The 25,686-nt window shown below is 47.1% G+C and overlaps 1 protein-coding gene across 14 annotated transcripts in view; it reads left to right on the plus strand.

The window, feature by feature from the left end:
* The window catches only part of huwe1 (HECT, UBA and WWE domain containing E3 ubiquitin protein ligase 1), a 50,192-nt gene that overhangs the window by 18,503 nt on the left and 6,003 nt on the right, over positions 1-25,686 (plus strand). For 4 of the 14 annotated variants that reach the window (XM_080733775.1, XM_080733782.1, XM_080733781.1 and 1 more), the window contains 53 exons: positions 1,041-1,233; positions 1,337-1,428; positions 1,538-1,758; positions 1,910-1,967; positions 2,084-2,260; positions 2,352-2,597; positions 3,273-3,406; positions 3,491-3,603; positions 3,714-3,896; positions 4,846-5,062; positions 5,232-5,354; positions 5,461-5,698; positions 5,914-6,267; positions 6,681-6,737; positions 7,624-7,746; positions 7,918-8,013; positions 8,132-8,401; positions 9,135-9,287; positions 9,517-9,644; positions 9,834-9,915; positions 10,043-10,219; positions 10,355-10,505; positions 10,895-11,313; positions 11,425-11,620; positions 11,739-11,906; positions 12,143-12,291; positions 12,882-12,948; positions 13,044-13,264; positions 13,397-13,608; positions 13,780-13,962; positions 14,282-14,454; positions 14,819-14,958; positions 15,035-15,155; positions 15,244-15,342; positions 15,653-15,780; positions 15,864-16,023; positions 16,605-16,833; positions 17,401-17,579; positions 17,677-17,766; positions 17,850-18,010; positions 18,128-18,170; positions 18,852-19,241; positions 19,458-19,668; positions 19,852-19,976; positions 20,093-20,313; positions 20,724-21,118; positions 21,613-22,300; positions 22,637-23,366; positions 23,484-23,575; positions 23,818-23,974; positions 24,463-24,594; positions 25,038-25,253; positions 25,408-25,658. In XM_080733775.1, the coding sequence (XP_080589901.1) occupies positions 1,041-1,233; positions 1,337-1,428; positions 1,538-1,758; positions 1,910-1,967; positions 2,084-2,260; positions 2,352-2,597; positions 3,273-3,406; positions 3,491-3,603; positions 3,714-3,896; positions 4,846-5,062; positions 5,232-5,354; positions 5,461-5,698; positions 5,914-6,267; positions 6,681-6,737; positions 7,624-7,746; positions 7,918-8,013; positions 8,132-8,401; positions 9,135-9,287; positions 9,517-9,644; positions 9,834-9,915; positions 10,043-10,219; positions 10,355-10,505; positions 10,895-11,313; positions 11,425-11,620; positions 11,739-11,906; positions 12,143-12,291; positions 12,882-12,948; positions 13,044-13,264; positions 13,397-13,608; positions 13,780-13,962; positions 14,282-14,454; positions 14,819-14,958; positions 15,035-15,155; positions 15,244-15,342; positions 15,653-15,780; positions 15,864-16,023; positions 16,605-16,833; positions 17,401-17,579; positions 17,677-17,766; positions 17,850-18,010; positions 18,128-18,170; positions 18,852-19,241; positions 19,458-19,668; positions 19,852-19,976; positions 20,093-20,313; positions 20,724-21,118; positions 21,613-22,300; positions 22,637-23,366; positions 23,484-23,575; positions 23,818-23,974; positions 24,463-24,594; positions 25,038-25,253; positions 25,408-25,658 (10,332 nt within the window). Of the gene's footprint in view, positions 1-1,040; positions 1,234-1,336; positions 1,429-1,537; positions 1,759-1,909; positions 1,968-2,083; positions 2,261-2,351; positions 2,598-3,272; positions 3,407-3,490; positions 3,604-3,713; positions 3,897-4,845; positions 5,063-5,231; positions 5,355-5,460; positions 5,699-5,913; positions 6,268-6,680; positions 6,738-7,623; positions 7,747-7,917; positions 8,014-8,131; positions 8,402-9,134; positions 9,288-9,516; positions 9,645-9,833; positions 9,916-10,042; positions 10,220-10,354; positions 10,506-10,894; positions 11,314-11,424; positions 11,621-11,738; positions 11,907-12,142; positions 12,292-12,881; positions 12,949-13,043; positions 13,265-13,396; positions 13,609-13,779; positions 13,963-14,281; positions 14,455-14,818; positions 14,959-15,034; positions 15,156-15,243; positions 15,343-15,652; positions 15,781-15,863; positions 16,024-16,604; positions 16,834-17,400; positions 17,580-17,676; positions 17,767-17,849; positions 18,011-18,127; positions 18,171-18,851; positions 19,242-19,457; positions 19,669-19,851; positions 19,977-20,092; positions 20,314-20,723; positions 21,119-21,612; positions 22,301-22,636; positions 23,367-23,483; positions 23,576-23,817; positions 23,975-24,462; positions 24,596-25,037; positions 25,254-25,407; positions 25,659-25,686 lie in introns of all 14 variants that reach the window. The other 10 variants (XM_080733786.1, XM_080733778.1, XM_080733785.1 and 7 more) reach the window with 10 other exon arrangements.

Consider the following 25,686-nt stretch of genomic DNA (forward strand, 5'->3'; position numbering starts at 1 on the left):
CTGTCTGCCAGCACTCCCCTCTCCTGTGTGTGCTGTCTTTTTCTTTCTTTCTTTCTTTTCTTTCTTTCTTTCTACCTCCCCCTCTCGTTTCTCTCGCTCTCTGGACAGCTCACTGTATCCCTCTCATTTCCTCCCATACGGCTATTCCATCACACTCCCTCCCCCCTCAGTCTTGAACATTTTTAACCCATTTAGGCCTGAACACATTATGACGCAATATTTTATGCTTTAACTATTGAAAAATAGCAGATATACAAGCTCACAGCGCGGCACCGAGTGCCACGCTGCGAGCTTGTAGATCTGCTATTTTTGAAAAATCGTGAAAATTAGAATTTCTATAAGTGTCTTTTGAATCCTTCTAAGATTTTTGGAAAAGAACTATGTTACTATGTCAGCAATCTGGCCAGCCATCGTCAAAGAAAAGGTTCTTTTCACTTAACTGGAGCTCAGTTGGTCTGTTCTTGAGAGACTACTGTGTCAGTGGTTCTCAAACCTTTTCATGTGAAGGACCCCCAAAATGATATTTATTTGGCCACGGACCCCCATTTCAAAATATGTAGTTCCAGGGACCACCCAGAAGCAAAATTTTAGTTACAAACGTTCGCTTTGAAAATACATATATTCAAAGATTTGCACACATTTTCACGACAAAAAAAAAAATAGCAGATCTACAAGCTCGCAGCGCGTGCTGTGAACTTGTATATCTGCTATTTTTCACTGGTTAAAGCATTCAATAATTCTAGGCCTAAATGGGTTAAATGTCACATTTTTCTTCAGCTGGTTCCCAACACAGCCAGTGAAAAGCTTCACTCGCTTCTCTTTTATTTTGCATTTCTCCTCATCGCACACAGAGTTTCATTTTCCCCCTCGTTTCTATTGGACACTTGCATTCTTACCGGTCCTCACTGCCTTTGCCTTTTGGCTCTCCCCCGCTCTTCCTCCATCGCAGTTAACCCTATCCTCGCCACTCTCTCCCCCTTGCCTTCTCTCCCCTCTTTCCTTTTTTTTCCTTCTCTTTCTGCCTATTCTCTCTCTCACAGTGTCTCTCTCTGCAGGTTCCCGCGACCCGCGAGGTGCTGGGCTCCCTGCCTAATGTGTTCAGTGCCCTGTGTCTGAATGCGAGAGGTCTGCACTCCTTCGTTCAGTGCCAGCCCTTTGAGCGCCTCTTCAAGGTGTTGCTGTCCCCTGACTATCTGCCGGCCATGCGACGACGACGCAGCTCTGACCCTTTGGGTGAGTTCAAACTGTTTGCGCATTTGTTTGTTCATGAATCTATTCAAATCTACAGTATATTGCAGAATGTGTAGCTGACATTTGTTTAAATGTGCGTCTGCAGGTGACACTGCATCAAACCTGGGCAGTGCCGTGGATGAGCTGATGAGGCACCAACCCACTCTAAAGACTGACGCCACCACTGCCATCATCAAGGTCCGACACCCATTTAGCACATTTCTATTTTTCCCATGAAAAAAAAACACAAAATGACAGTTTTCCAGTGTGGGAGTTGAGGTAATTAAAGATGAACATGCATTTCCAGCTACTGGAGGAGATCTGTAATCTGGGCCGAGCCCCAGAATACATTTGCCAGAAGCCGTCCATCCAGAAGGCGGATGGCACAGTGGTGGCGCCTCCAGTGCGCTCCAGCCACGCTGCAGAGGAGGCGTCCAGTGAGGATGAGGAGGAGGAGGAGGCTCTCCACACTTTCACCCAGCAACAGGGGGAGCCAGAGAGCAACAGACAGTCAGTGCCAATTGAACTGTATGACGATGAGTTCAAAACACAGTAGAGTAGAATGATGACTCCTAACACTTGACTTTTATTACTAGATTTATGTTTATTTAATTGATGTCTGGCTAATTAAATTTGACTTTTTTTGGGTGGCTTTTTGATTTAGTGATGTCTGTTGCAGGGTGGTCGGAACTGAGGAGCGGATACCCATTCCCCTCATGGATTATATCCTGAATGTTGTGAGTGTTTTTATTAGTATTTGGTCTTTCAAAGATTGTTTTTCACTGAACAATAAGGGCAATAGGCACCTGGTTTATAAGTTAAACTCTATTTGGAATCCGTTTGTGCTTTCCAGATGAAGTTTGTGGAGTCCATCCTTAGCAACAACACGACAGATGACCACTGTCAGGAGTTTGTTAACCAGAAGGGCTTGCTTCCACTGGTTTCCATCTTGGGTCTGCCTAACCTCCCCATAGACTTCCCAACTTCTGCTGCTTGCCAGGCTGTGGCTGGCGTCTGCAAGTCCATCCTGGTGAGCCATGAGTTGACAATGTTGTGCATCAGTTTGGATTATTCAGTGTTGAGACTGAACGTCTAACGTTATTACTCTCTCTTTGCTCCAGACCCTGTCTCATGAACCCAAGGTTCTCCAAGAGGGTCTGTGCCAGTTGGACAGCATCCTGACAGCCCTGGAGCCTCTCCACCGGCCCATTGAGGTGCCTGGAGGCTCTGTGCTGCTCAGAGAGCTGGCTACTGCCGGTCATGTCACAGACGCCACGCTGTCTGCCCGTGCCACACCACTGCTGCATGCACTTACAGCAGCGCATGCATATATCCTCATGTTTGTCCATACTTGCAGGGTGGGCCAGGTAAACATGTATTTTGTGTTTTTATGTGTAGTTGCTGTAGTTAAGCCAACCATACATTTCTGCAACTGTGAAGTTTGTGCAATATCAAACAACCTAGCATAATTTACTGTATACTGCATCTTGGGTAGGTGTCGCTTTCTAAAAAGAATTCATCTACAGGCGAGCAATGCGTTGCAGGACGTTGTGTCGTTAGCTTAGATCTGTTCCTTTAGGCAAGCGACAGTCATACAGATGAGACTTTACATCAGAGACAGTATGATCATTCGTTACGTTTTGTGATACACAATTGTGGCCGAGTCCTGTTTTTGGCCAGTATGTTTAGTTGGTCAAATTTTACACTTAACTACATAAATGGACTTTTTGTCTGAAACCTAGGTTACTGCAGGGAAGCATTTGAATTGCCAGGGAAAATTATGCACTGCTTGTGATTTTGCCATATCTATATCAATGGCGTTTAGTAGCCTAACATTTGGCAGCTGTTCTCACTGTACAGTGGGGATAATTTGTAGTAAATTACAGAATGTTCAACCACCATGGATTGGCACCCAATTAACAGAGAAGATGGTAGAGGATTTTCAGCCACGAGGACTTTCTTTTCTCTGTTGCTTAAATTCCTGTTCTATCAATTATTGATTCCCTGGCAAATTTTTGTCCTTTCTTAATTTTTATGATTAGAGCGAGATCCGGGCAATCTCAGTGAACCAGTGGGGGTCTCAGCTTGGTCTGAGTGTCCTCAACAAGCTCAGTCAGCTCTACTGTTCTCTAGTGTGGGAAAGCACGGTGCTGCTGTCTCTCTGCACGCCCAACAGGTCAGTACTCCTCCTACACCACCTCCTTCTCCTCCTTTCCTGATAAGTTGTCAAGCAATGACCCTCACTTATCTGTCCCCTCAGTCTGCCTCCAGGCTGCGAGTTTGGCCAGGCTGACATGCAGAAACTGGTGCCCAAGGAGGAGAAGCCACCTGGTAGCTCTGCAGCATCCGCAGCCTCTGGCTCCAAGAGAACAGGTAATGGAGCCATTTGACTTGGTTAAACAACCAGTGTTCGTCATGTTCTTGGAAGGGTTGACTGAATGCCTCCCACTTATCTTGCTTTCTCCTCTTCCCCCTTGCCCTAGTAGAGTCTGAGGCGGTGTCTGTGGATTCATCTGCTGGGGGCCTGCTAGAAGGCATGGGGTTGGATGGCGACACACTCGCCCCTATGGAGACTGATGAGCCCACCACCACCGACCCAAAGGCCAAGTCCAAACTCACCCCAGCCATGGCCACCCGCATTAAACAGATTAAACCACTGCTTTCTGGTGAGTGGGTGTCACCAAATGAACTCGTTGACTGCTAACGTTGTTTTTCAACTTGTGACGTTCCCTGCCAGCTATTTTTCGTTTTCTTACCTTTTAATTTACCCCCTGTGGCACTCCACAGGGGGTAAATGTTAAGACACCTGTGGACGTCTTAAGGTAGCCGCACACTAGCTGATAATCGGGGCATTTAATGACCCTCCTGACTATCGGGCTGCCTGCCTCTGAAACTGGGCCGATTATCAGGCATAAATGTTGTCTAGTGTGAGGGTTCACAGATCCAACCTGAACACTGCTGAGTTGCTCGCAGGACGATCGGGGCCGACCTGACAGATTAAAAAAAAGTTTGATATTTTTCTGGATCGCTATACTGGTATGGAACGTCAGTGGGGGACCAAGCGAAAGACCGCCACTGTTTCGGATGCAAGAAATGGGGTCTGTCACACACAGAGACACTTGTGTGGTTGTATCATGATTGGGATGGGAATTAAAACTCAACAGGAACGGGTTTCTTTTATATCAAACAGAAATCACTACCAGTCACAGACTGGGAACGGCGCACGTCTCGCTTTGCTCTTGCCATATCATCAAAATGGGACACAACTTCCATATTGAAGTGTTACTTCAATATGCTGTAGTGTTCGTAGTCCCCTGACTTTTTAAATCGGCTAGTGTGATCCTGTTAAGATTATCTGGTAAGAGAATCTTAAACCTGATTCGTGCCCGATGATCTGCTAATGTAAGGCCTGCTTTAGGCCTGGACCAGCGGGAATAACTCGAGGAAACTCGTTCTGTGGCAAACATAGAGTTGAATTTTCTCAGTTTCTGTCAATATTGGGATTCATTTTTTGACTTTTTGTCCTTATTTGTACTGTGCGTTTTCACATCCTAGACTTCGGGTTGCATAATCGATTATTACATTCTCAACAAACCTATGTCTCCGTCCCTCTAGCCTCGTCTCGTCTTGGAAGGGCTCTGGCTGAGCTCTTTGGCCTACTTGTCAAGCTGTGCGTGGGCTCCCCAGTGAGACAGCGCCGTTCTCACCATGCCACCAGCACGGGCACTGCCCCTACCCCTGCTGCCCGCGCCACCGCCTCCTCCCTCACCAAGCTACTCACCAAGGGCCTGAGTTGGCAGCCCCCACCCTACACGCCCACTCCTCGCTTTAGGTATGAGCAGACTCGCTTAAGTCAATCAATCATCATTCTCCTAGTCACTGGCTTGTAAATAATTACATGACTTACTGTTTTCAATCTGATACTGTTATCTGTTTGTTGGCATTGGTAATGGATTATGTTGTTTGCAGATGGTCAAGTGTTGTGTTCTCTGTTGCTGTAGGCTGACTTTCTTCATCTGCTCTGTGGGCTTCACGTCTCCAATGCTATTTGATGAGAGGAAGTACCCCTACCATCTGATGCTGCAGAAGTTCTTCTGCTCTGGAGGACATGATGCCTTGTTCGAGTGAGTCTGAAATTAATTGTGGAACATAATCAGCTGGCTTGTAAAGGACTATGGCGGACCTCATGGATGTTTTCAGCAACAGTTGATTATGTTCTTCTCTCTGTAGGACATTTAACTGGGCCTTGACCATGGGTGGTAAGGTGCCTGTGTCTGAGGGTCTGGAACACACTGATCTGCCAGATGGCACAGGAGAGTTCCTGGATGCCTGGTTGATGCTGGTGGAGAAGATGGTGAATCCCAGCACTGTGCTGGACTCTCCACACTCCCTGCCAGCTAAGGTGCCTGGTGTCACCCCGACCACACCCCAGTTTAGTGCCCTGCGGTTTCTCATTGTCACCCAAAAGGTCAGTGACTATTAACATGACAGAATTACTATGCAGTATGCCTCAACTCACCAACAGAAGAATATCTGCATCCAACATTAAACTACTCTGTATGTCTCAAACAACTGTATGGTTGGTGTCTGTTTAAAAGAGTGAGGTGCCTATGGATAGTGTTACTAGCTTTTTTGTTTGTGTGCACATACACTTGTTAACGCGAACTCCTTCTCCCTCTGTAGGCTGCATTCAACTGCATACGCAGCTTGTGGAACCGCAAACCTCTGAAGGTTTATGGAGGCCGGATGGCAGAGTCCATGCTGGCCATCCTCTGCCACATCCTGAGAGGGGAACCTGTCATCCAAGAGCGCCTGGCCAAGGAGACGGAGGGCACAGTCCGTCCAGAAGAGGAGGGGACCCCCTCCGCGCCCACTGCACCCAGCAGCAGCGCCCCCGGTGTCGTTGCACCACCTGGAGAGGGAACGGCACCGGCCGGGACAGCGCCGGCCCCAGGCGCAGCAGGAGGGTCTACCGACGAGTCCACCAACTCCACCCCCCGTAGAGATCCGCAGGTCAACCAGTCCCAGCTCACGCAGGTAAGGAGATGAGCCATCTTTGTATTATGTCGTCCAAAGTTCTTAATCTCTGGCTCAAAATGTAGAATTCTTGCAGGATCACATTCTTTCGTCATTGCTCTTTTTTTCCTTTTCTTAAAAAAAAAGAAAAAAAAGATAACCTTTTTATTGTATGGCTATTTCATAGGCTTTGGTTATTTTGTGGTAGTATTATACATTTCTTAGGCTCAGGGCCTTCTCACAAACTTGTTACAGTGCTGTTGTCTGCTTGCTGTGGTATGCAGGCAGTTTTGACAGCACAGGTTAACAACATAATTGGATATCTAGGTGGCCATTTCAGTGAGACCAGAACAGAGCTGCTGTGTTTATGACACACTTCCTCCCCTATTTAATGCATGAACTGAACCTCAGGCCCACCGTTTGTTTTGAAACAGGGAAGAGGCAGAGGGAGAGAGAGTGACCCACATGCCCGCCAGCAACAACTTCAGCAGGTATAAGAGATGGGGAGGGAGGGAGATTGACAGGAGAGTTGGTGGGAGGGAGGAAAGATTATATTGGAAATCTTTCTGCTGATAAGTCTGGAAACATCTAAATTCAATGCAGTTGCTGAAAGTGGGTGGAAACGATTGGAAATGTAACAAATAACTGCATTTGCTGAACCAATGTGAAGACACGGTGATCCTTATTTGGACAGTGATATTATTAAGCAGTAGTCATAGGTTTGTCTAGCTACTATGTTGAATACAGATGTCTCCAGGTGTATTGGAAGCCTGATTTTCTGCAACGCAAGACTATGGAGAGGGAGCATTATTCTATATTCTGCATGATCTGAACCCTGGGTCCACCGTTTGTTTTGAAACGGGGGAGAGGGAAGTACCCACGGGTCTGTCGGCAGCAACTCCAGCAGGAATAAGAGATGGGGAGTGGAGAGATTGGCAGGAGAGGTAGAGCGAGCAGGAGGGAGGGAGGATAGATTAGACAGAGGGGGAAAACATGAAGAGGGAGGAGGATTAATTTGGTGAGAAGAATTTTAATCAGAGTAATGGGATTCAACCCATCTGAGGTTGTTCATAAGGGTGGTGTTGGGCAAGGTAAGGTATGATGATTGGATGCTATGCAGAGATTAAAGAGAGCCGGTTGCTGAGGCCACTCAAGTGTTATTAAAAGCAAATGAAGGGAAGAGAAGGAATGTGTGGAAGAATGTTTCCCTGGTCTTTTATAATGATAATATTCCGTAACAGTCTTTGACCTTTCACTGCCCTCCTTGACTCTTCTGCAAAAATCCCTTGCGTCCTCATCATTCCCTCTTTTCTCTTCGCACCCCCCCCGACTATTTTAATTAATGATGTGACCTGACCGCCTGCTGTCTGTTCTCAGCTGATGGACATGGGTTTCTCCAGGGAGCATGCTATGGAGGCCCTGCTCAACACCAGCACCATGGAGCAGGCAACCGAGTACCTGTTGACACACCCTCCACCCCTCCTCAGTGGAGCTGTCAGGGTAAGGCTACTTAGAAACAATTAAAGGGGAGAGATGCACATATACAGTATAATACACACACACACACACACACAAACTGTACCTTTCTGTCCCTCACCACATTGGCACATGTGTGGTGCGTTGTAGTAACGGTGAGTTTTTTTTTTTTTTTTTTCTCCTTGGTTTTTCTAGGACCTGACCATGTCTGAAGAGGACCAGATGATGAGGGCCATCGCCATGTCACTGGGACAAGAGGTTAGCATGGAGCAGCGCTCTGACTCCCCTGAGGTGCGCCTCCTCACTTAACACATTACGCAGAGGAACACACACTCTCTGAGCCACCTGTTGCTAAATTACATGACGGGTTGACCTCATCTCCCATTTCTGCCTCTTCTTTCTACCTCAGGAAGCTGCCCGGAGACGTGAGGAGGAGGACAGGCGGGCCAGGGAGCGGGCGGAGGAGGAGGAGGCACGCTGCTTGGAGCGCTTCATGGAGGCTGAGCCCCTGGACCCCCAAGAGCTGCATACCTTCACAGACTCCATGCTGCCTGGCTGCTTCCACCTGTTAGACGAGCTTCCTGACACTGTCTACCGCCTCTGTGATCTGCTGATGACGGCCATCAAGAGGAGTGGCCCGGAGTACCGAGACCTGATCTTGAGCCAGGTTGTTGACCAGGTCAGTGTGAAGAGATGCATTGTTTGTATATTGTTGATGATTTTGACCTTGTTCTGATAATATTTTAATACCTGATTCGATTTTAATCTTGTTTTCCAAAGCTCTTTATTACTTTATTTTGAAAAGCACTAAGTTGCACTAAGTGCCTAATCGGGGCTCAAAATTAGCACCAGAAAGTTAGGAATACCAATATGTATTGTAAGTGGTTTAAAAATATAAAATTGTGAGAGTAGCCTTAAAATGAATGGTAGGCCACCACTGCAACTTTATGTAATATGCTGGGCCAGGATTTAAATAGTAGTGTCCTGACTCTCTGACCTCAGTCACTTTGATGGATGGGATGAGGGACAAACATCTCCAGATAAGGATCCTAGCTACTGATTCCGGCCAATCATATGTTCCTTTTTTTTTTTTTTTTTTTTTTTTACTTCATAGCCTATTTGGATAACATAATTCTAAGTTATAACATAATTGCAATGTAAATAATTGCAATAATTGGGTGCTACTTTATGATAGTTCTGAGCAGGGTCTTATTGTGACTAATCTAATTTAGTTCATATGGCAGTAAATCTTAAATCCTCTGACGACTCAGAGTATTACAAAAGCTTTATTCGGGAGCAGAAAGTAACAGTGCAGAAAGTAAATGACTTGGAATAAGATTTCACTTGTACTTGTTGTGGCGTGGGAGAACATTTTGCTTGCGTCAGCCTGATGCTGTGTGGGTTGTGTGTAGGTGTGGAATGCGGCAGACGTGCTGATCAAGGCCGCCGTGCCTCTAACCACCAGTGACACAAAGACGGTAGCTGAGTGGACCAGGCAGATGGCCACACTGCCCCAGGCCTCCAAACTTGCAACTCGAATTCTGCTGCTCACCTTGCTCTTCGAGGTAATCACACACAAATGAACGCTTGAATAAATGCAGTGTTGTACAGTTTACATACATTATTTAATAATATCATTCCACTGTGTGGGTTACATGTCAAAATCTTGCTTTCGCATGACTTTAAAAAAGAAGAGAGTTGTCCTTAGTAGTCCTTAGTATTCAGAACCTATCACTGTTTGCCTTAATAAAAGCACATCTTGGGGTAATGGCACTGCCTGTTAATTTCATGCAGGAGCTGAAGCTGTTGTGTGCCAGAGTGGTGGAGAACAGCGGGATTCTCAATTTGCTGATTAAGCTGCTGGAGGTGGTGCAGCCCTGTCTGCAGGCTGCCAAAGAACAGAAGGACATACAGACACCCAAGTGAGTGGTCTACAACTCGCCACTCGCAATCTACAGAGCAGACAGATTAAAAATAGCTCTGCATAACCTTTGCCAATGCTTAAATGCCAACACACTGTGACTCATGGCATTCTTTGTATTTAGGCTTGCAAGTGTCAACATTACAGAAAACAATATATAACATACATTTTTAAACTGTCTTCTGTATAGATGGATCACCCCAGTGCTGTTGATCATCGACTTCTACGAGAAGATGGCCGTCTCCTCAAAGCGCAGAGCACAAATGAACAAGGTAGCCATTGAATTTGTGCCCCAACAAAAATGGCGATCTGAATCATGAGTTATTTATTAATGAATAATTATCCCACTTTTTAAGGCAATCGTTCTTCTGTTTACAGTCATTCTGTCTGTCCTTTCAGTACTTGCAGCCTAATGGTAACAACTGGCGGTGGTTCGACGACCGCTCTGGCCGCTGGTGCAGTTACAGTGCTTCCAACAATAGTACAATCGACTCGGCATGGAGGGCCGGGGAGAGCAGTGTCCGCTTCACTGCCGGACGCAGGAGATATACCGTACAATTCAACACTATGGTGCAGGTAAAGGCTGTGGACATGGTCCTCCTTGAATACACAGTTTTAGCACCAGTGTTTGGATATTCATAGCATCATGTGTGAGTTTGATTCAAGCGCATGCAAGTAACGGTTGCTGATCTCCTCTGTTCTGTGTGGCAGGTGAATGAGGAGACTGGTAACAGGAGGCCAGTGATGCTCACTGTCCAGAGAGTACCTCGTGTGACCAAGCCTGCCAAGACGGGCAGCACTACAGAGTCTGAGAGAGACGAGGGGGAGAGGAGCAAAGTAGAGGACACCCAGCCTGATGCAGGTACTGATGCAGAACTACAGAATGCACGCAACTGCTTGCAGGTTTTGGAAAAAAAGTCGAATTGTTCTTGATGAATAATACTGTATACGATTCAATGAGGCAAAGCAATGCTGCTATATTCAGGTTTGAGCTTAATAAAAGAGATCCAGGTGTTAATAAAATGCTGCTTTTAACAAGTAAAAAGACGTACCAATTAGGTATTAGACATGACGTAAACTTTAAAAAGTTTAATGTATAAAGTGAAAGCGTAAAAGTCTCAATTATAAAAAATATATATGATACATTAATGGTATACACAAATAATATTTAGTTCACTTTGGTAGGCGCAATACTATCTAATTGTTGAACCGAATATCCGCACACAGCCCTAATCTGTATTCTCCTTCTAGATTCAGCCTCCGTGGCAGTAGAAATGGCAGCTCCGAAAGATGATTCCAGCCAACTGAAGGAAGCTCCGTCTGTGCCACCGGCTTCCTCCACTCCTGGTGTCTCCCTGGAACCAGACCAGCCCCAGGGTGATATTGTGGTCCAAGGTTTGACGGAGGACATGACCACCGTCCTCATCAGAGCCTGTGTCAGTATGATCAGCGTGCCTGTGGACCCAGACACCCTCCATGCCACCTTGCGTCTCTGCCTGCGACTGACACGTACCCACCACTACGCCATGATGTTTGCTGAGCTGAAGAGCACACGAATGATCCTAGGGCTGACGCAAGGTTCGGGTTTCAATGGTTTCACCCCACTGGTGACCCTGCTGTTCAGACACATCATAGAGGATCCAGCCACACTTAGGCACACCATGGAGAAGGTTAGATACATTTGAAGAACAGGTCATGATATCTGGAGTATAGTAGGCCCCTATACCATATCATAAACACCACCCCTGACTAAGTGACTGTGTCTGCTTTTATTTTGTTAGGTGGTGAGGTCAGCAGTAACCAGTGGAGCAGGCAGCACCACATCAGGTGTGGTGTCAGGTAGTCTGGGTTCCAGAGAGATCAACTACATCCTGCGTGTCCTGGGCCCAGCTGCCTGCCGCAACCCTGATTGCTTTGCTGACACAGCCAACAACTGTGTCCGTATCGCTCTGCCTGCACCCCGCGGAGCTGGAACAGGTGAGTTTGCTAGCTTATCTATTCTTTCTAGGGAATAAAATCTCCTCTAGGAAGTTTGGAGTGTTGACTAGAGGTCTGTTTTCATCCTCTATCGTCCTATCAACCCCTTTCCCTTCAGCCTCTGATGATGAGTTTGAGAACCTGCGGATCAAGGGGCCCAATGCTGTACAGCTGGTGAAGACCACCCCACTAAAACTGTCCCCCCTTCCCACCATCCCTGACACCATCAAGGAGGTCATCTATGACATGCTCAATGCTCTGGCTGCCTACCATGCCCCTGAAGAGGGTAAGATGGTGTACTATGCCAAACAGATTGGTTAAATAAAAATGTTTCCACCAAAAAAGGTTATGTATTGCTGCTTCAAGTGTGATATTTTTTGCCCAAACCTGGATGTTTACCAACTCTCCATATTATTTCTATCAACATATTCAATGTGTCAATATACAATTTGCCATATAAGTTGTCTATTGTACAGCCCTATTTTATGTTACCCGCCTGCTAAGTTTGTTTGTGTGTTGCAGCTGAGCGTCCGGAGGAGCGAGCAGTGACGGTGCCTGGTGGCCAGGACTTGTGCCAGATCCTGCAGGATGTTGGGGATGATGTCTACCAGCAGTACAGACTCACTAGGCAGGGCAGCGACTATGACTCCCAGTCTGCCTTCCACATCAATGTGAGTCTACCTGACCTACAGTGGCAAATAAATGGGTATTGTGCGGAATGATGCCATTAGTCACAAGATGGACTATTTGCTGATTTGGCGACATCATGTGGTGACTGGTGGTCACATCAATTGCATTTTAATAATACAAATCTCAGCATTCCATTCTGTTTATACACTAGCTTTTATACACTGGCTAATGAGTCTGCTTTTTATTTTTAATCCAAAATGGGTAATTTCTGTGGTTGATGCAGAACACAGGATAAAAGATTTGTGTCGATTGCAAAGGCTGTGCCAGGCGATCACTTGTCATTTCCTAGAGAAAGACGGGTGTTGTGGACTTGCAAGTATATGAACAAAACCTGCCTCGACTAATCTGTGCAAATCTCATTTTGAAGTATTCCTCCTTTATGATTGCCCTGCGCCTCCGTATGCCAATGGGCAGTGATCTTTGCATCAGTTACGTTGATATTACATTAAATAGCTATTGATACAAAAGGAAAAGTATCAAATTTGATCTTTATGTGAGATATTAAGGATTATCACAAATGTGTACTCCTTTGTCTTCAGTTAATAACAGAAGCCTGTCTTTTCCTTATCAGGCTCAGGTGTTTGCTGCAGATGGGGGTGTAGCTGAGACTTCCCAGTCTGGCACACCACAAGGAGAAGGTGAGATGGAAATCTGTTACATTTATCAATCTATTCAGCATATAGTATTAGAGGAAAAGAGTTTGGTCCTAATGTTTTGTCTTCTTCTCCCTCAGCCTCCACACCAGAGGAGATGCGGGAAGAGAAGAAAGAGCAGGAAGGTGATAAGGGTGCCTCAGAGGAGGCAAAAGCAGCTAAAGCTAAGGCTAGCAAGCCTTTGATGCCCACCTCTACCATCCTTAGACTGCTAGCTGAGCTTGTGCGCTCCTATGTGGGCATCGCCACACTCATAGCCTCCTACTGCTACACCGCTGGACAATCTGAGCTCATCAAGGAGGTAGATGATTCAACATTTATACTTATTTAGTGTCATGACAATGGCCCATTTTTAAGTAATTGTAATTTCTGAGATCAGCCCTCGTTGACAGCCTCAGCCTGTTTGTTGACTGTACTGTACTTCATCCCATAGGACTGTAGTGTTCTAGCCTTTGTGCTGGACCACCTGCTGCCCCACACCCAGAACTCTGAGGACAAGGATACCCCAGCCCTGGCCCGCCTCTTCTTGGCCAGCCTGGCTGCTGCTGGCACAGGCACTGATGCTCAGGTGGCCTTGGTTAATGAAGTGAAGGCTGCACTCAGTCGGGCACTGGCTATGACAGAAGGCACAGAGAAACATGCCAGGTAAAAGTAGTCAGGAAAACTGGAGTAAAACTATTTCAGTAACCCAAGAACAAACTTTATTTTGAAAATTGATGTTTTTCAGCTTGACATCATGTAGGCAGGAATTTGACCCAGCCGTATGGTGGGGAAAGCTGGTTCCACACTGACTCCTTATCTCTCTCCACCTCTCAGGCTGCAAGCAGTGATGTGCATCATCAGTACCATCATGGAGTCGTGTCCTTCCACGTCCAGCTTCTACAGCACTGCGGCGGCCAAGACACAGCACAATGGCATGAATAACATCATTCGCCTGTTCCTCAAGAAGGGCCTGGTCAACGATCTGGCCCGTGTACCTCACAGCCTGGATCTGTCCAGGTACACAAATTACACCACAATATAATATACACTGACAGTACTGCTCCCAAGTCATTGTACTCTTGGGTTTTGAGAACATTGAGCGTATTTGTATGGTGATTAAATTAAATTGAATGGTACATTGGTACATATTTAGTCTGAGCTCCCTCTCTACTTCCAAAGTGGTTATTTACCTCAGGAGAACAGCAAAAGTGTCAAAACGTACCAGCATGTAAATTAATATTGAGGTTTTTCCTTGTACAGACTTGTTTGTTCTTCTGTCTGAACTGGCTTCACATTAATTATTTTCTGTGTGCGTGTGTGTGTGTGCGTGCTTCAGTCCCAACATGGCCAATACAGTTAATGCAGCCCTGAAGCCTCTGGAGACTCTGTCTCGCATCGTAAATCAGCCCAGCAGTCTGTTTGGTGGCAAGGGAGGTTCCAGCAAGAACAAGACGGAACATGACACAGTGGGCACCGCCAGGGACAGTAACAGCAACACACAGGACCAAGGTAAATAGTTTGATACTACTGTGTTTGCTACCCATATCTATATATATATATGTATTACTGATGAATTTAGTACAATGGAAACAAGCCCCCTGGAGCTTTTTTTGTGATGCCTTTATCATAACCTTTGACTTAATTCAATCAACCAATCCAAATGACACAAACACATGGGTACGTGACGAATAAACAATCCGAAATTGCGTTGCAAATATGAAACTATTAACCTGATGATGCCTCATTCATACAGGTTGATACTTTTATTTGTTGTGCGATGTACGCATGACACAAACAGATGTTTACATTTATGTGAATTAATTGTGACCTTAATGCTCACAAACACCCCTTGCTGTTTGGTGTGTTTTTCCAGGTGAGTCTTGCGAGGCAGAGCCGGTGGAGGGCAGCCACAGAGTGCAAGGTACAGACAGTGATCTGATGGATGGAGAAGCAGAAGGAGACACGGTGGTCATCGCTGGCCAGCCAGAGGTGCTCAGCACACAGGACATGCAGGTGAGTAACTCAAAGAATACCTGTAAGGCGTTGCTCAAATGGTAATACCGCCCATTACCTAACACTGAAATAACAGTGTCTTGCATTGCGCTTGTGTGCCCTGTTTCATACATACGTACAGGTGGAGAACGAGCTAGTGGATCTGATTGATGAATTGTTGGAGAGGGATGGAGGCACTGTTAACAGTGCTATTATAGGTAAGTTTACAGCTCCTACTTGGTGGAGACCATGTTTGGTCATAGGGGAAGCCTAGGGCTTGTCTGATTTGTTTCCTCTATCAACCAGTGGGACGGAGCGGTGAGGATGAATCGAACGAGGACGTGTTGATGGATGAGGCCCCTTCCAATATTAGCCAGGCCTCCACTCTTCAGGCCAACCGTGAAGGTGAGGTGGTAACAGTGACCTGTGTGGTCATAGTGCAATTATGACCTCACAGTCTGAGAGAACCTGAAACATTTTTGGAGCTGTGTGGAACACAAGCTCCCTATACGTGGCCGTGTGTGTGGGTCTGTCTCCGTGTCTGTCTGTCTGTCGGTCTGTAGCCTACAGGACCTTTTGTGACCACACGAGGGCGCTGTTGTTCAGCCCACACACACACACACACACACACACACACACAGCTCCACTTCGAACAGAGGTTCGATTTTTTTGTTCATTTGTGTGTTTGTTACCACTACACTCTCTTCTTCATCAGACTCCATGAACATCCTGGAGCCAGAGGATGAGGAGCACACGCAGGAGGAGGATTCTAGTGGGAGCAACGATGATGAGGACAGCCAGGATGAGGAAGAGGAAGAAGAAGAGGAAGAGGAGGAGGATCAGGTATGTAGGAAAATGTATAACATTTCTGGGAAACACGGGGTGTGGATTTGTCTTCAATGCTCACTGCTTCATTCACCCCAAAGGACGATGAAGAAGGAGATGAGGATGATGATGATGAAGGTTCAGAAATGGAGCTAGATGAAGACTTCCCTGACATCAACGCTGCACCCCACATCCGATTTGAGAGGTTCGATAGGGACGACGACCTCATCATAGAGTTTGACAGCATGTTCTCCACCACTGGTAAGTTGGCAGGACTGTATTGAATTGTCTCACATATATGTCTAAAATGTTTATTTCAATCGAACATTTACTTTTAACAGTTACTTTGTAAGCCATACCACACAACTAAGCTGGTAAACAAGCCATACTGTAGTTGGCCAACTTGGCCTACATAAACCGTCGGCTTCACGGATTGGTGGAGCTTCGAAAACATTTCTGCTGCATAGCAGTATGAAAGAGTGTTGATCAGAGAACATAAAAGTGTTCAAATCTGAAGGGTAATGAGCAAGTGAGCGTTGAGCAACTATATAGCCTAACTGGTGATGCCACGCTATGCCCAAAAAAAATATTTTTGGGGGCTCTCCCAATTCTTGTCACGTTTTTCACACCCGGTTTTTATGCCTGATATTGTCTTCGTTTTTATTCTGTAATATTTCTTTCTTTTTATTTGATAATTTTTTATGTAAATCACATCGTACAAGTATGGCAGGAAGAATTTTGAATTGCGGTAGCTTACCTGAATGACACTGAATGACTTGGGGGTTGCGAGTGAGCAGTCCTTTAATGTCTGCGTCCTCTTCTCTATTGTGTTCTTCCATCAGCTGACATCCCTCCCTCCCCAGGCAACATCCCCAGTTCTCACCCGCTGATGGTGCGTCATGCCGACCATGGCTCCCTCACCCTGGGTTCGGCGAGCACAAGCAGTCGGCTGGCGCAGGGCATGGGCCGCAGCCAGCGTACGCTGCGCCAGCTCACAGCCAACACGGGACACACTATCCATGTCCACTACCCCGGCAACCGGCAGCCCAACCCCCCACTCATCCTACAGAGGTGAAAACACTGATCGGTATATTGGTAGCTTTATGTACAGTATATAGCACCTACTGTATCAAAAGCTAGTTCCAAAATATAATGCTTTACAATAAAAACATGAAAGTGAATAAAACATCAAATTTAAGAAGAACATGATAGCATTAATCTGTACTATAAAATGTTGTTTTAAGAAGAAATTTTACGGATACAGAGTTAACCTACCTGAGATCTCTAGGCATGAAGTTATGCAGCTGAACCATTACTAAAGCCCTGTTGGAGAATCTCGTGCAGCGGCAACCAACTAGGTCTTTAAAAACAGACAATTTTAAATAAATTCTAAAACTAACAGGTAATCAGTGAAGGGTGAGTACACCCACTTGTCGTATGTGGGTGTAACTGGCAGACGCTTTTGTGTGTGTGTAATAATATAATGTAATGGTGTGACAACAGCAAGAATTTCCTTGATTGATAACGCTGTTGAAACACTAAAATAATTGGTCTCTTTGTCCATTTCTATTGTCACTCAAAACCTCAAAACCTGTTTTGGTTTAGATGCTTATTATTGGTGTCTTCCATCTCTCTCAGATTACTGGGTCCCAGCGCAGCAGCAGACATTCTGCAGCTGTCCAGCTCTCTGCCCCTGCAGTCCCGTGGCCGTGCCCGCCTTCTGGTGGGCAACGAGGATGTGCACATAATCGCCCGCTCTGACGATGAGCTGCTAGATGACTTCTTCCATGAGCAGAGCAGCACAGGTGGACAAGCAGGTGAAAACCACTGTAACACATTGATATACATGGGAAGAATGACACTTTTTGTGGGTCATGGTAAATTATTAACACTGCTGACTTCTCATCCTTCTAGGCACCCTCTCTAGTATACCCACTGCCTTAACAAGATGGACAGACGAGTGTAAAGTGTTGGATGCTGAGAGCATGCATGACTGCGTAGCAGGTTGGCTGATTTCCTAGACAAATCATGATTTGCATGCTCAACCAACTTGGTACGGGTCACTGACCTTTGTACAACACTTTCAGTGGTGAAGGTGCCCATCCTGCAGCACCTAGAGAGTCTGCGTGATGAGGAGCTGGAAGAGCGTCGGGAGAAGAGGAGGCGGCAGCTGGCGGAGGAGGAGGAGACAAAGCAGAATGAGAGGAGGGCCTCTGGTGCAGAGGAGGTTAGGGAACAAAGCCTGCAGGTTAGGAGATAAAGAGACATGTTTGCAGGCTGTGCATCTGTAGCACATTTCAGATTAGAATTTTGTCAATTATTTGGCTTTTAGTGCCTGTTAACCTTTTTTGGTCTGTGTTGACAGGGTTCTGGACTGGGAACAGTTAATGGCACAGAGAGCACTGCAGGTACAGTCACCATAAAACTGTTATTACACCTATACTTGTTTGGTCAAAGTGCCATCTTATCCTTCAAGAGAGGAGACAGCAGAGGAAGTGGATGTGATGGTCAGCCAGAGGCACTGCGTGCTGTGGGATGAGGTAGTAGTTTGTATAGTTTTAGGATCACACCAGATCTGGGAGATAACTATACAGTCTACTGTCTTTCTTACGGCAACGCCAAACCAACTCTTCAACCTACAGCTACAGTGGAGACCCTGTGTTGATTTCAAAATGGCTACACTGCTTTTTAACCGTGTGTATTGAAAATTTCAACCCTGTGCTTTACATTTGTCTGTCTATGCTGTGGTGAGGTAGTAAGTTGTGTTGTTGTTGGGGATCAGGATTGTGCACCCCGTTAAGGAGATAACTATACAACTTACTGCCTTCCTCAGTGTAGGTCCTTGACGCCCTGCATTCCTGGCTAAATTGGTAGTTAGCCTTGAGCTTTGTTAACAGATTAGTTTCAGATTAATGGCACCTCATGTAAAACAGTTTGTTTCAGTGACAATAAAATAATACCTGATTGGTGTTGCATCATTTCAGCTTTTTATCAATGTGGACCAGTCACTGATGGTGGACAAAGTAAAATATTTTGTAAACCATTTTCCTCTAAAAGTGGGTAAAGCCTCTCTTGTCTGATTGTTCCAGAAGGTGAACAGGCTCAAGGTGGTACTGTGTCATGTCTAGACCCACCCAGGGTCTCTGAGGGCTTCCTCACTGCTCCCCCATCTGGAGAAGTCACCCCCACCACCCCTGCTCCCCATGAACAGGCCCTGGTCTCCCTGGAGGCAGCCATCAGCCAGCAGGTCCACCAGCCAATCGCTGACATGCTGCTGGCTGAGTCTCTGGCTGAGTCTCGTGCCGAGCTGCTCGCTGAGTCGCATGTCAACTCACTGGCCGTTCTGGGGGCGGCGGACCTTCCACCCCTGTCGGCAGCTGATAGGCCCAGCAGTGAAGCAGAGGCGTCTCAGATGGAAATGTCTCCAGCGCCCACAATCGGTGAGAGAGGTGGAGGAGCATTGGATGGAGGCAGGGAAGGTAGACTAACTTTGAAAACTCTCTTTATACTCACTGGCCAGCAGTAAAGGGTGCACATCTTGTAGTGGCAGCGATGTTGACCAAGCTGGTAGCCAAAGATCTGTCATTTGCTTTTCGGAACGATCTGCCTTATAAACTATTAACATTTTTATTTTTTACCGTCAATATTATTTTAATTATGTTGAAACATCTTGTTCTTTCCCTTCCTTAAATCAGCCTCCCTAAGTCCAGACATCGTGGAGACCTCGGAGCCTGCAGCAGCCGGCGTGTCACAGTTAGAGGGGTCGCCCATGGATACCAGCAGCCCTGCTTCTGCCACGCAGGAAGAAGCGCCATCTAATCCTGCCCAGACCGCCCAGCTGTCCCAGGAGCTGTCCGGTAGTGGGGAGAGTGGGTTGACGGACCGGCAGACGGATGCAGAGACTGGGTCAGTGGCTTCAAGAGGCATCATGTAGAATACTGTCAGAGCATTTATTTAACTTGGGAGTGTACAACTCGGTTAAATAAACACAGATTACTTGTGTACACTGTGTACTGTAGATGTACAAAATGAGGACAGGATACAGTTGTTATGAATTCTGACTGAAGCTGCCCCCTTTTCCTGTCGTAGCTCCACCTCCATCTCATCGCCCGGGGAAACGATGCCCAGGAGTGACAGTGCCGACAGCCAATCCCAGGCCATCCAGGAGGAGCCCCTCCCATCCACCAGCAACGATGAGGAAGACCCACTGGCAGGTAAGATGAATGTCTCTAGCATGGCTTGTCCTCGACATTAGATTATTTTAGTCTTATAATGTGTGTATTCTCGTCATGGCATTTTCACCATGTTGCTTTGTCTTTGTTAACCGCAGGCATTAGTCTGCCAGAGGGCGTGGACCCATCCTTCCTGGCAGCACTTCCTGAGGACATCCGTCGTGAAGTGTTGCAGAATCAGCTGGGCATCAGACCACCCGCCCGTCCCCCTGCTTCCGCCACCCTGCCCTCCACCACCGCCCCTGTCCTGGGAGGGCCAGGGGTCACGGAGGTCAGCCCTGAGTTCCTCGCAGCCTTACCGCCAGCCATCCAGGAGGAGGTGAGAGGAAAAACTTGCTTTCATAATACTCATTCCAATCTGTTGCTCTCTAGGACGCAATATAATAGATATTCCTTTGCTTGCCTATTTTTGTGGTTTCATACTTTTATATGTTAAAGGCCATTTTCTATAATAAAAGAAGTCGATAAATTTGTTAGTTGACTTTTGTTCTGAAAGTCTTGGTTGATTATTTTAGTGCTTTTATTGTGCTCATTACTTGGGTGCTTTTATTATGCTCATTTACTACTCAAACAATTATGATTCAGCTTTAAACCTTTACTTCTGCCAGTCTAACTTAGGATCGCCAGTACAGTAGACAGTGAAATCAACTTAAGTCAGTTCTCAACAACACCTACCTGAAACGGTTGTTTATTTTGAGCTAATTCTGGCCATGTTCTTGGTCTATCCAGGTGTTGGCCCAGCAGCGGGCTGAGCAGCAGCGCAGGGAGCTCTCCCAGCAGCCTACCCAGGGAGACACTCCCCTGGACCCGGTCACCTTCATCCAGACACTGCCCTCGGAGCTCCGCCGCAGCGTCCTGGAGGACATGGAGGACAGTGTGCTGGCTGTGATGCCCCCAGACATCGCTGCTGAGGCGGCTGCGCTACGCAGGGAACAAGAGGCCCGCCAGAGGCAGCTGATGCACGAGAGACTGTTTGGTCACAGCTCATCCTCGGCCCTGTCAGCCATCCTACGGTCGCCGGCCTTCACCAGCCGGCTAGGCAGCAACCGTGGCGTCCAGTACACCCGGCTGGCTGTGCAGAGAGGAGGAACCTTCCAGATGGGAGGAGGAACCAACCACAGCAGGTGAGAAGTCCAGAATAATGTGAAACATATTTTAAAAAGAAATCACACCGTGTGAAGTGAGCCGTGCTTTTCATGAGTTCATTTCATGAAGCATCCCGCGAAGCTTGGCCAATGAGCCAAGTGTGGGACATGCATACATGCATAAAGACAAAGCCAGATGTAGGAGCGGTTAGCACTGTTTAAAAACCTTGAACATTGTATTAACCCCTTAAACCCTATATTGTCCAGGTTCCCCTAGAGCTCTATTCTTGGACTTTTTCGTACACCAAATCTGTGCCAGTGCATCGTGTTGCAATGCAGTCTGAGCAAAAATATAACACAACAGTACAAGCTGACTGTTTTCCCCCGAATAGGGATGCTAGGGTTCATGGGATTAACACAATACTGTTGAATACAAACTGCACTGAGAAGTACAATCTTTAAGTTACAATTTACACAGTAGATATTATTCATAGATTTTCCTATCAAAAATGATTGATTTGTCTTGTCCACAGACCGTCCAGTTCCAGTGTAGACTCGTTACTCCGTCTGCGAGGCCGGCTATTGCTGGACCACGAGGCCCTGTCCTGTCTGCTGGTGCTGCTGTTTGTGGATGAGCCCAAGCTAAACACCAGCCGCCTGCACCGCGTGCTCAGGAACCTGTGCTACCACTCGCAGACGCGTGGCTGGGTGATCCGTAGCCTGCTTTCCATTCTGCAGCGCAGCAGTGAGAGTGAGGTCTGTGTGGAGACGTCGCGCCTTGAAGACGGGGCACGGGGCAAGAGGAGCGCCCAGGGGGGGTGCGGACCGAAAGGCTCGGCCACCACCACCTCTTCCCTCTCCTCCTCCTCGTCCTCGTCTTCTTCCTCTTCCTCATCGTCGTCCTCCTCCTTGGAGCTGTTGAACAGGGTGGAGTCTCGCAGCTCCAGCCAGCTCTCCTGGCTCTCAGTTTCCATGGACGCTGCTCTGGGCTGTCGCACAAACATTTTCCAGATCCAGCGAGCGTCTAGTAGGAAACACGCTGACCGCCACTCCACAGGAAGCTCAGCGGGACCGGGATCATTAGGAGGAGGAGGAGCGATGTCTGGGCCATCGGCAAGCGTCACTTGTGCTGGGGGTGGAGGTTCCACTGTGCACATTCACCCTCAGGCTGCCCCGGTGGTCTGTCGACATGTACTGGACACACTCATCCAACTGGCCAAGGTGAGTCACTGGAGATTCTAGGGTTGTACAGAATAATCTTTTTTCAAGTTTAGAATATTCTTGTTTTTGATGACGACGTCATGGTGTTGTAATCGTGACTTGTGAGCTAGTAGATTGTCTTAATTTTGCAAGCCCCCATTGTACAATAATAGTCAATTGTAAAAAATCTATCTATAATTGTTAATTGCCCAGCCCTAGCTATAAGGTAATTGTTTTGGAGGCAAAGTGAATATGAAATGATGCATAGAATTTTATTTACAAAATGCATTGTCAAGATTTTTAAAGTTTCTTGGTTAACTTGGACAATGAACTATTCATGTCTCTCCCTCGCTGCAGGTGTTTCCCAGCCACTTCACCCAGCAGCGCTGTAAGGATCTGTCATTGTCCTCCACTGACTTGGACTCTCGCCTACTCTCGGGCTCATCTAGTGGAGGAGGGGGAGGTGGGGGTTCAAGGTCAGGATCCCAGAACAATCCTAGCTCAAACCCCTCCAACCCCACCCAGAACTCTCTGGGTTCCTTCGCTTTCACGCCCCAGTCCCTGGGCATCTCCACCGACTTCTGGGACTTGCTGGTCAAGCTGGACAACATGAATGTCAGCCGCAAGGGCAAAGCCTCCATGAAGACAGTGCCACTGGGGGGCAATTCTGAGGCAGAGGGAGCCCAGTTCAGTTTGGAGGCCTCTCCGCTGGGCCAGTTGATGAATATGCTGTCCCACCCTGTCATCCGGCGCAGCTCCCTGCTAACAGAGAAGCTGTTGAGGCTGCTCTCTCTCATCTCTATTGCCCTGCCCGACAACAAGGCCACAGAGGTGCCTGCCGGCCACCCTACCCCGCAGGCTGCCAACTCCAGCACAACTGTGAGCTCTGCCGCTGCCGCGGCAACAGCCATGGCTGCCACCCAAGCTTTGGCATCAGTTGGCTCTGTCCAGGCTGCTGCAGTAAGCTCAGGGGGCTCTGTGGGAGTTGGAGCCCAGACTTCATCCTCAGGGTCTGTTCTAGCAGCCTCCCAGACCTCCTCTTCTACAGCAGTATCTATACCCACATCCACTGGAGTCAGCTCCACAGGTATATACACTGTCATGTCATACCGTCGTAGCAGGCCAAAGAAAAAGTCTCTTTGTGACGCCGTTATAAAATTTGGAGCAAAATAACGATGCAGTGTGTTTTTGTTGATCTGAACAGGGAAGCAGAGGACTGTTGTTAGCAGTATTGAGAGTGATGCCAAGATGGCCTCCACTGGACTCACTGAGAAACAACTACAACTCTCTGTGGAGGTAGGGGAAAAGTTTAATCAGGGTTTTATTTTTCATACAGGCACAACGCCAAATACTATGGAAAGAAATGCCAAAATGTCTTTAGAGAAAGGCCATAGGAATTAATGTAACAAAGAAATGTGTTCCCTAATCTTACAAACCTCTACCATGTGATCTGTGTTCATTAACATATCAACTTTTAAGTGCAAAATACTAACCCTAATCCTAATGTCCTGATGACCTTCTGCTCTTCTTTTAACCAGGTGTTAACGTCTCACTCGTGTTCAGAGGAGGGTCTGGAAGACGCTGCCAACATCCTGCTTCAGCTGTCCAGAGGAGATGGAGCAACTAGAGACACAGTGCTCAGATTGCTGCTCAGTGGAGCCAGACATCTCGGATACACTCTCTGCAAACAGATTGGTCAGTATAGAACCACTGCACATTATGATGACTTGATTCATAGAATCTTACACTTACAGCATACTTTAATAAAACAAACAAAAGAATGCCTGTGGTTGTCCAAGACCAAACATCAGTGACAGGTACTATTCACATGGGGGATGTTAGTAAACTAAATTGGGAGGAAAAACTTAAAGGAAAAAAAGCAGAGTAGGCTATATTGTGTGCATACATTGTGAGAGGAAAAGTGTTACAATGCCTATGCTAAGCTCCATCCTCTTGGTCCAAATATGATCACTTTTGGCTGCAAAAATCCATTATTGCAACGGTCAAAATGTAGAACTTTAGACTTCAAAACGGGACTCCCAAAACCACTGGGGACATTATGGTTGCCATGTCCTTTTTAGTCAACGGTTACAATCCTGTATCCCTAGCTGAATATGCATACTGTATATTTGTTTCTACCATCCTTCCATTCATATCTTAAACCCTTTTCTCTACTTCCCCAGGCACATTATTGGCAGAGCTTAGAGAATACAACTTGGAGCAGCAGAGAAGGGCGCGAGCTGATGCCCAGTCCCCCGATGCCCCTCCAGAGGACTCATCCCTTTCTGCAAGGCTCAAGGGCAAGATGAGCAGCAGGTGAGCCGAGAACAGCTGTGGGAGGAGGTTGCATTACTTTGACACCAGTTGAATAAAAAGAGATGGTGGTAAAATGTAATTTTCAACCATTGTCTTGTCGAATATTCGATCATCCATGGGGACAAGACTTTTCAGAAAAGATTTTGGTCAATAATGCACACATCCCTTGACATGTCGATTTGTAGAACAGCAAGCAGATTCACGTAGGCTGGCATTTGGCTCATGCAGACCATTTTATTGACCATACAAAGATTGAAATATAAATGGATTTTAATCGGTTTTATTCTTTTAATCTATATATATGAAATCATAATGGACCAGCTACTGGGATAAGTGGGATTCAGATAATTCGGGTGTCATTTTTGTGTGCGTGCCTGTTTTTGCATGCTCATCCATTTCTTTATAATAACTGCATTCGTCTTGTCGCCCATGCTCGTGTGTTGGCGGGGGCGCAGGTTCGACGGTTCAGAAAGCGTAGTGATCGTGGCTGCTCAGAAGCGCACCCTTGGGGGGCGTGAGTTGCAGCTGCCCTGCATGAGCTCGCTGACCTCCAAGACATCCACGCAGAAGTTCTTCCTCCGCGTACTACAGGTCATCATCCAGCTCCGCGAAGACACGCGCCGTGCCAACAAGAAGGCCAAGCAGACGGGACGGTTAGGTAGGAGAACCACGTACACCCACAGCACCGTGGCCATCTGACCAGACATTTAGTTTAAAACATCAATAAACATACATTTCTCCCAATTGAAGCTAATACCCCAATTATTTATGTTGACGTTTGTCCCTTTCCTCGTTGCTCTCTGCATGGCCAGGCTCCACCAGCCTAGGCTCCGCCAGCAGCATCCAGGCCGCGGTGCGTCAGCTAGAGGCCGAGGCCGACGCCATCATCCAGATGGTGAGAGAGGGCCAGCGGGCACGCCGGCTCCAGCAGGCCCCACCGCCCACCGCCTCCTCTGCCTCTGCCGCCGTCGCTGTTGCCGCCGCTGCAGGATCTTCCGTGGCGGCTCCCCATGCCCCCCCTGCTGGCGCTGCCCCCCCTGCCAGCGCTGCTGGCACTGCCACGGTTAGCATGGGCAGACTGCTACTCACAC

The sequence above is a fragment of the Nannobrachium achirus genome, assembly GCF_963921795.1.
Source record: "Nannobrachium achirus genome assembly, chromosome: 9".
NCBI classification, from domain to species: domain Eukaryota; kingdom Metazoa; phylum Chordata; class Actinopteri; order Myctophiformes; family Myctophidae; genus Nannobrachium; species Nannobrachium achirus.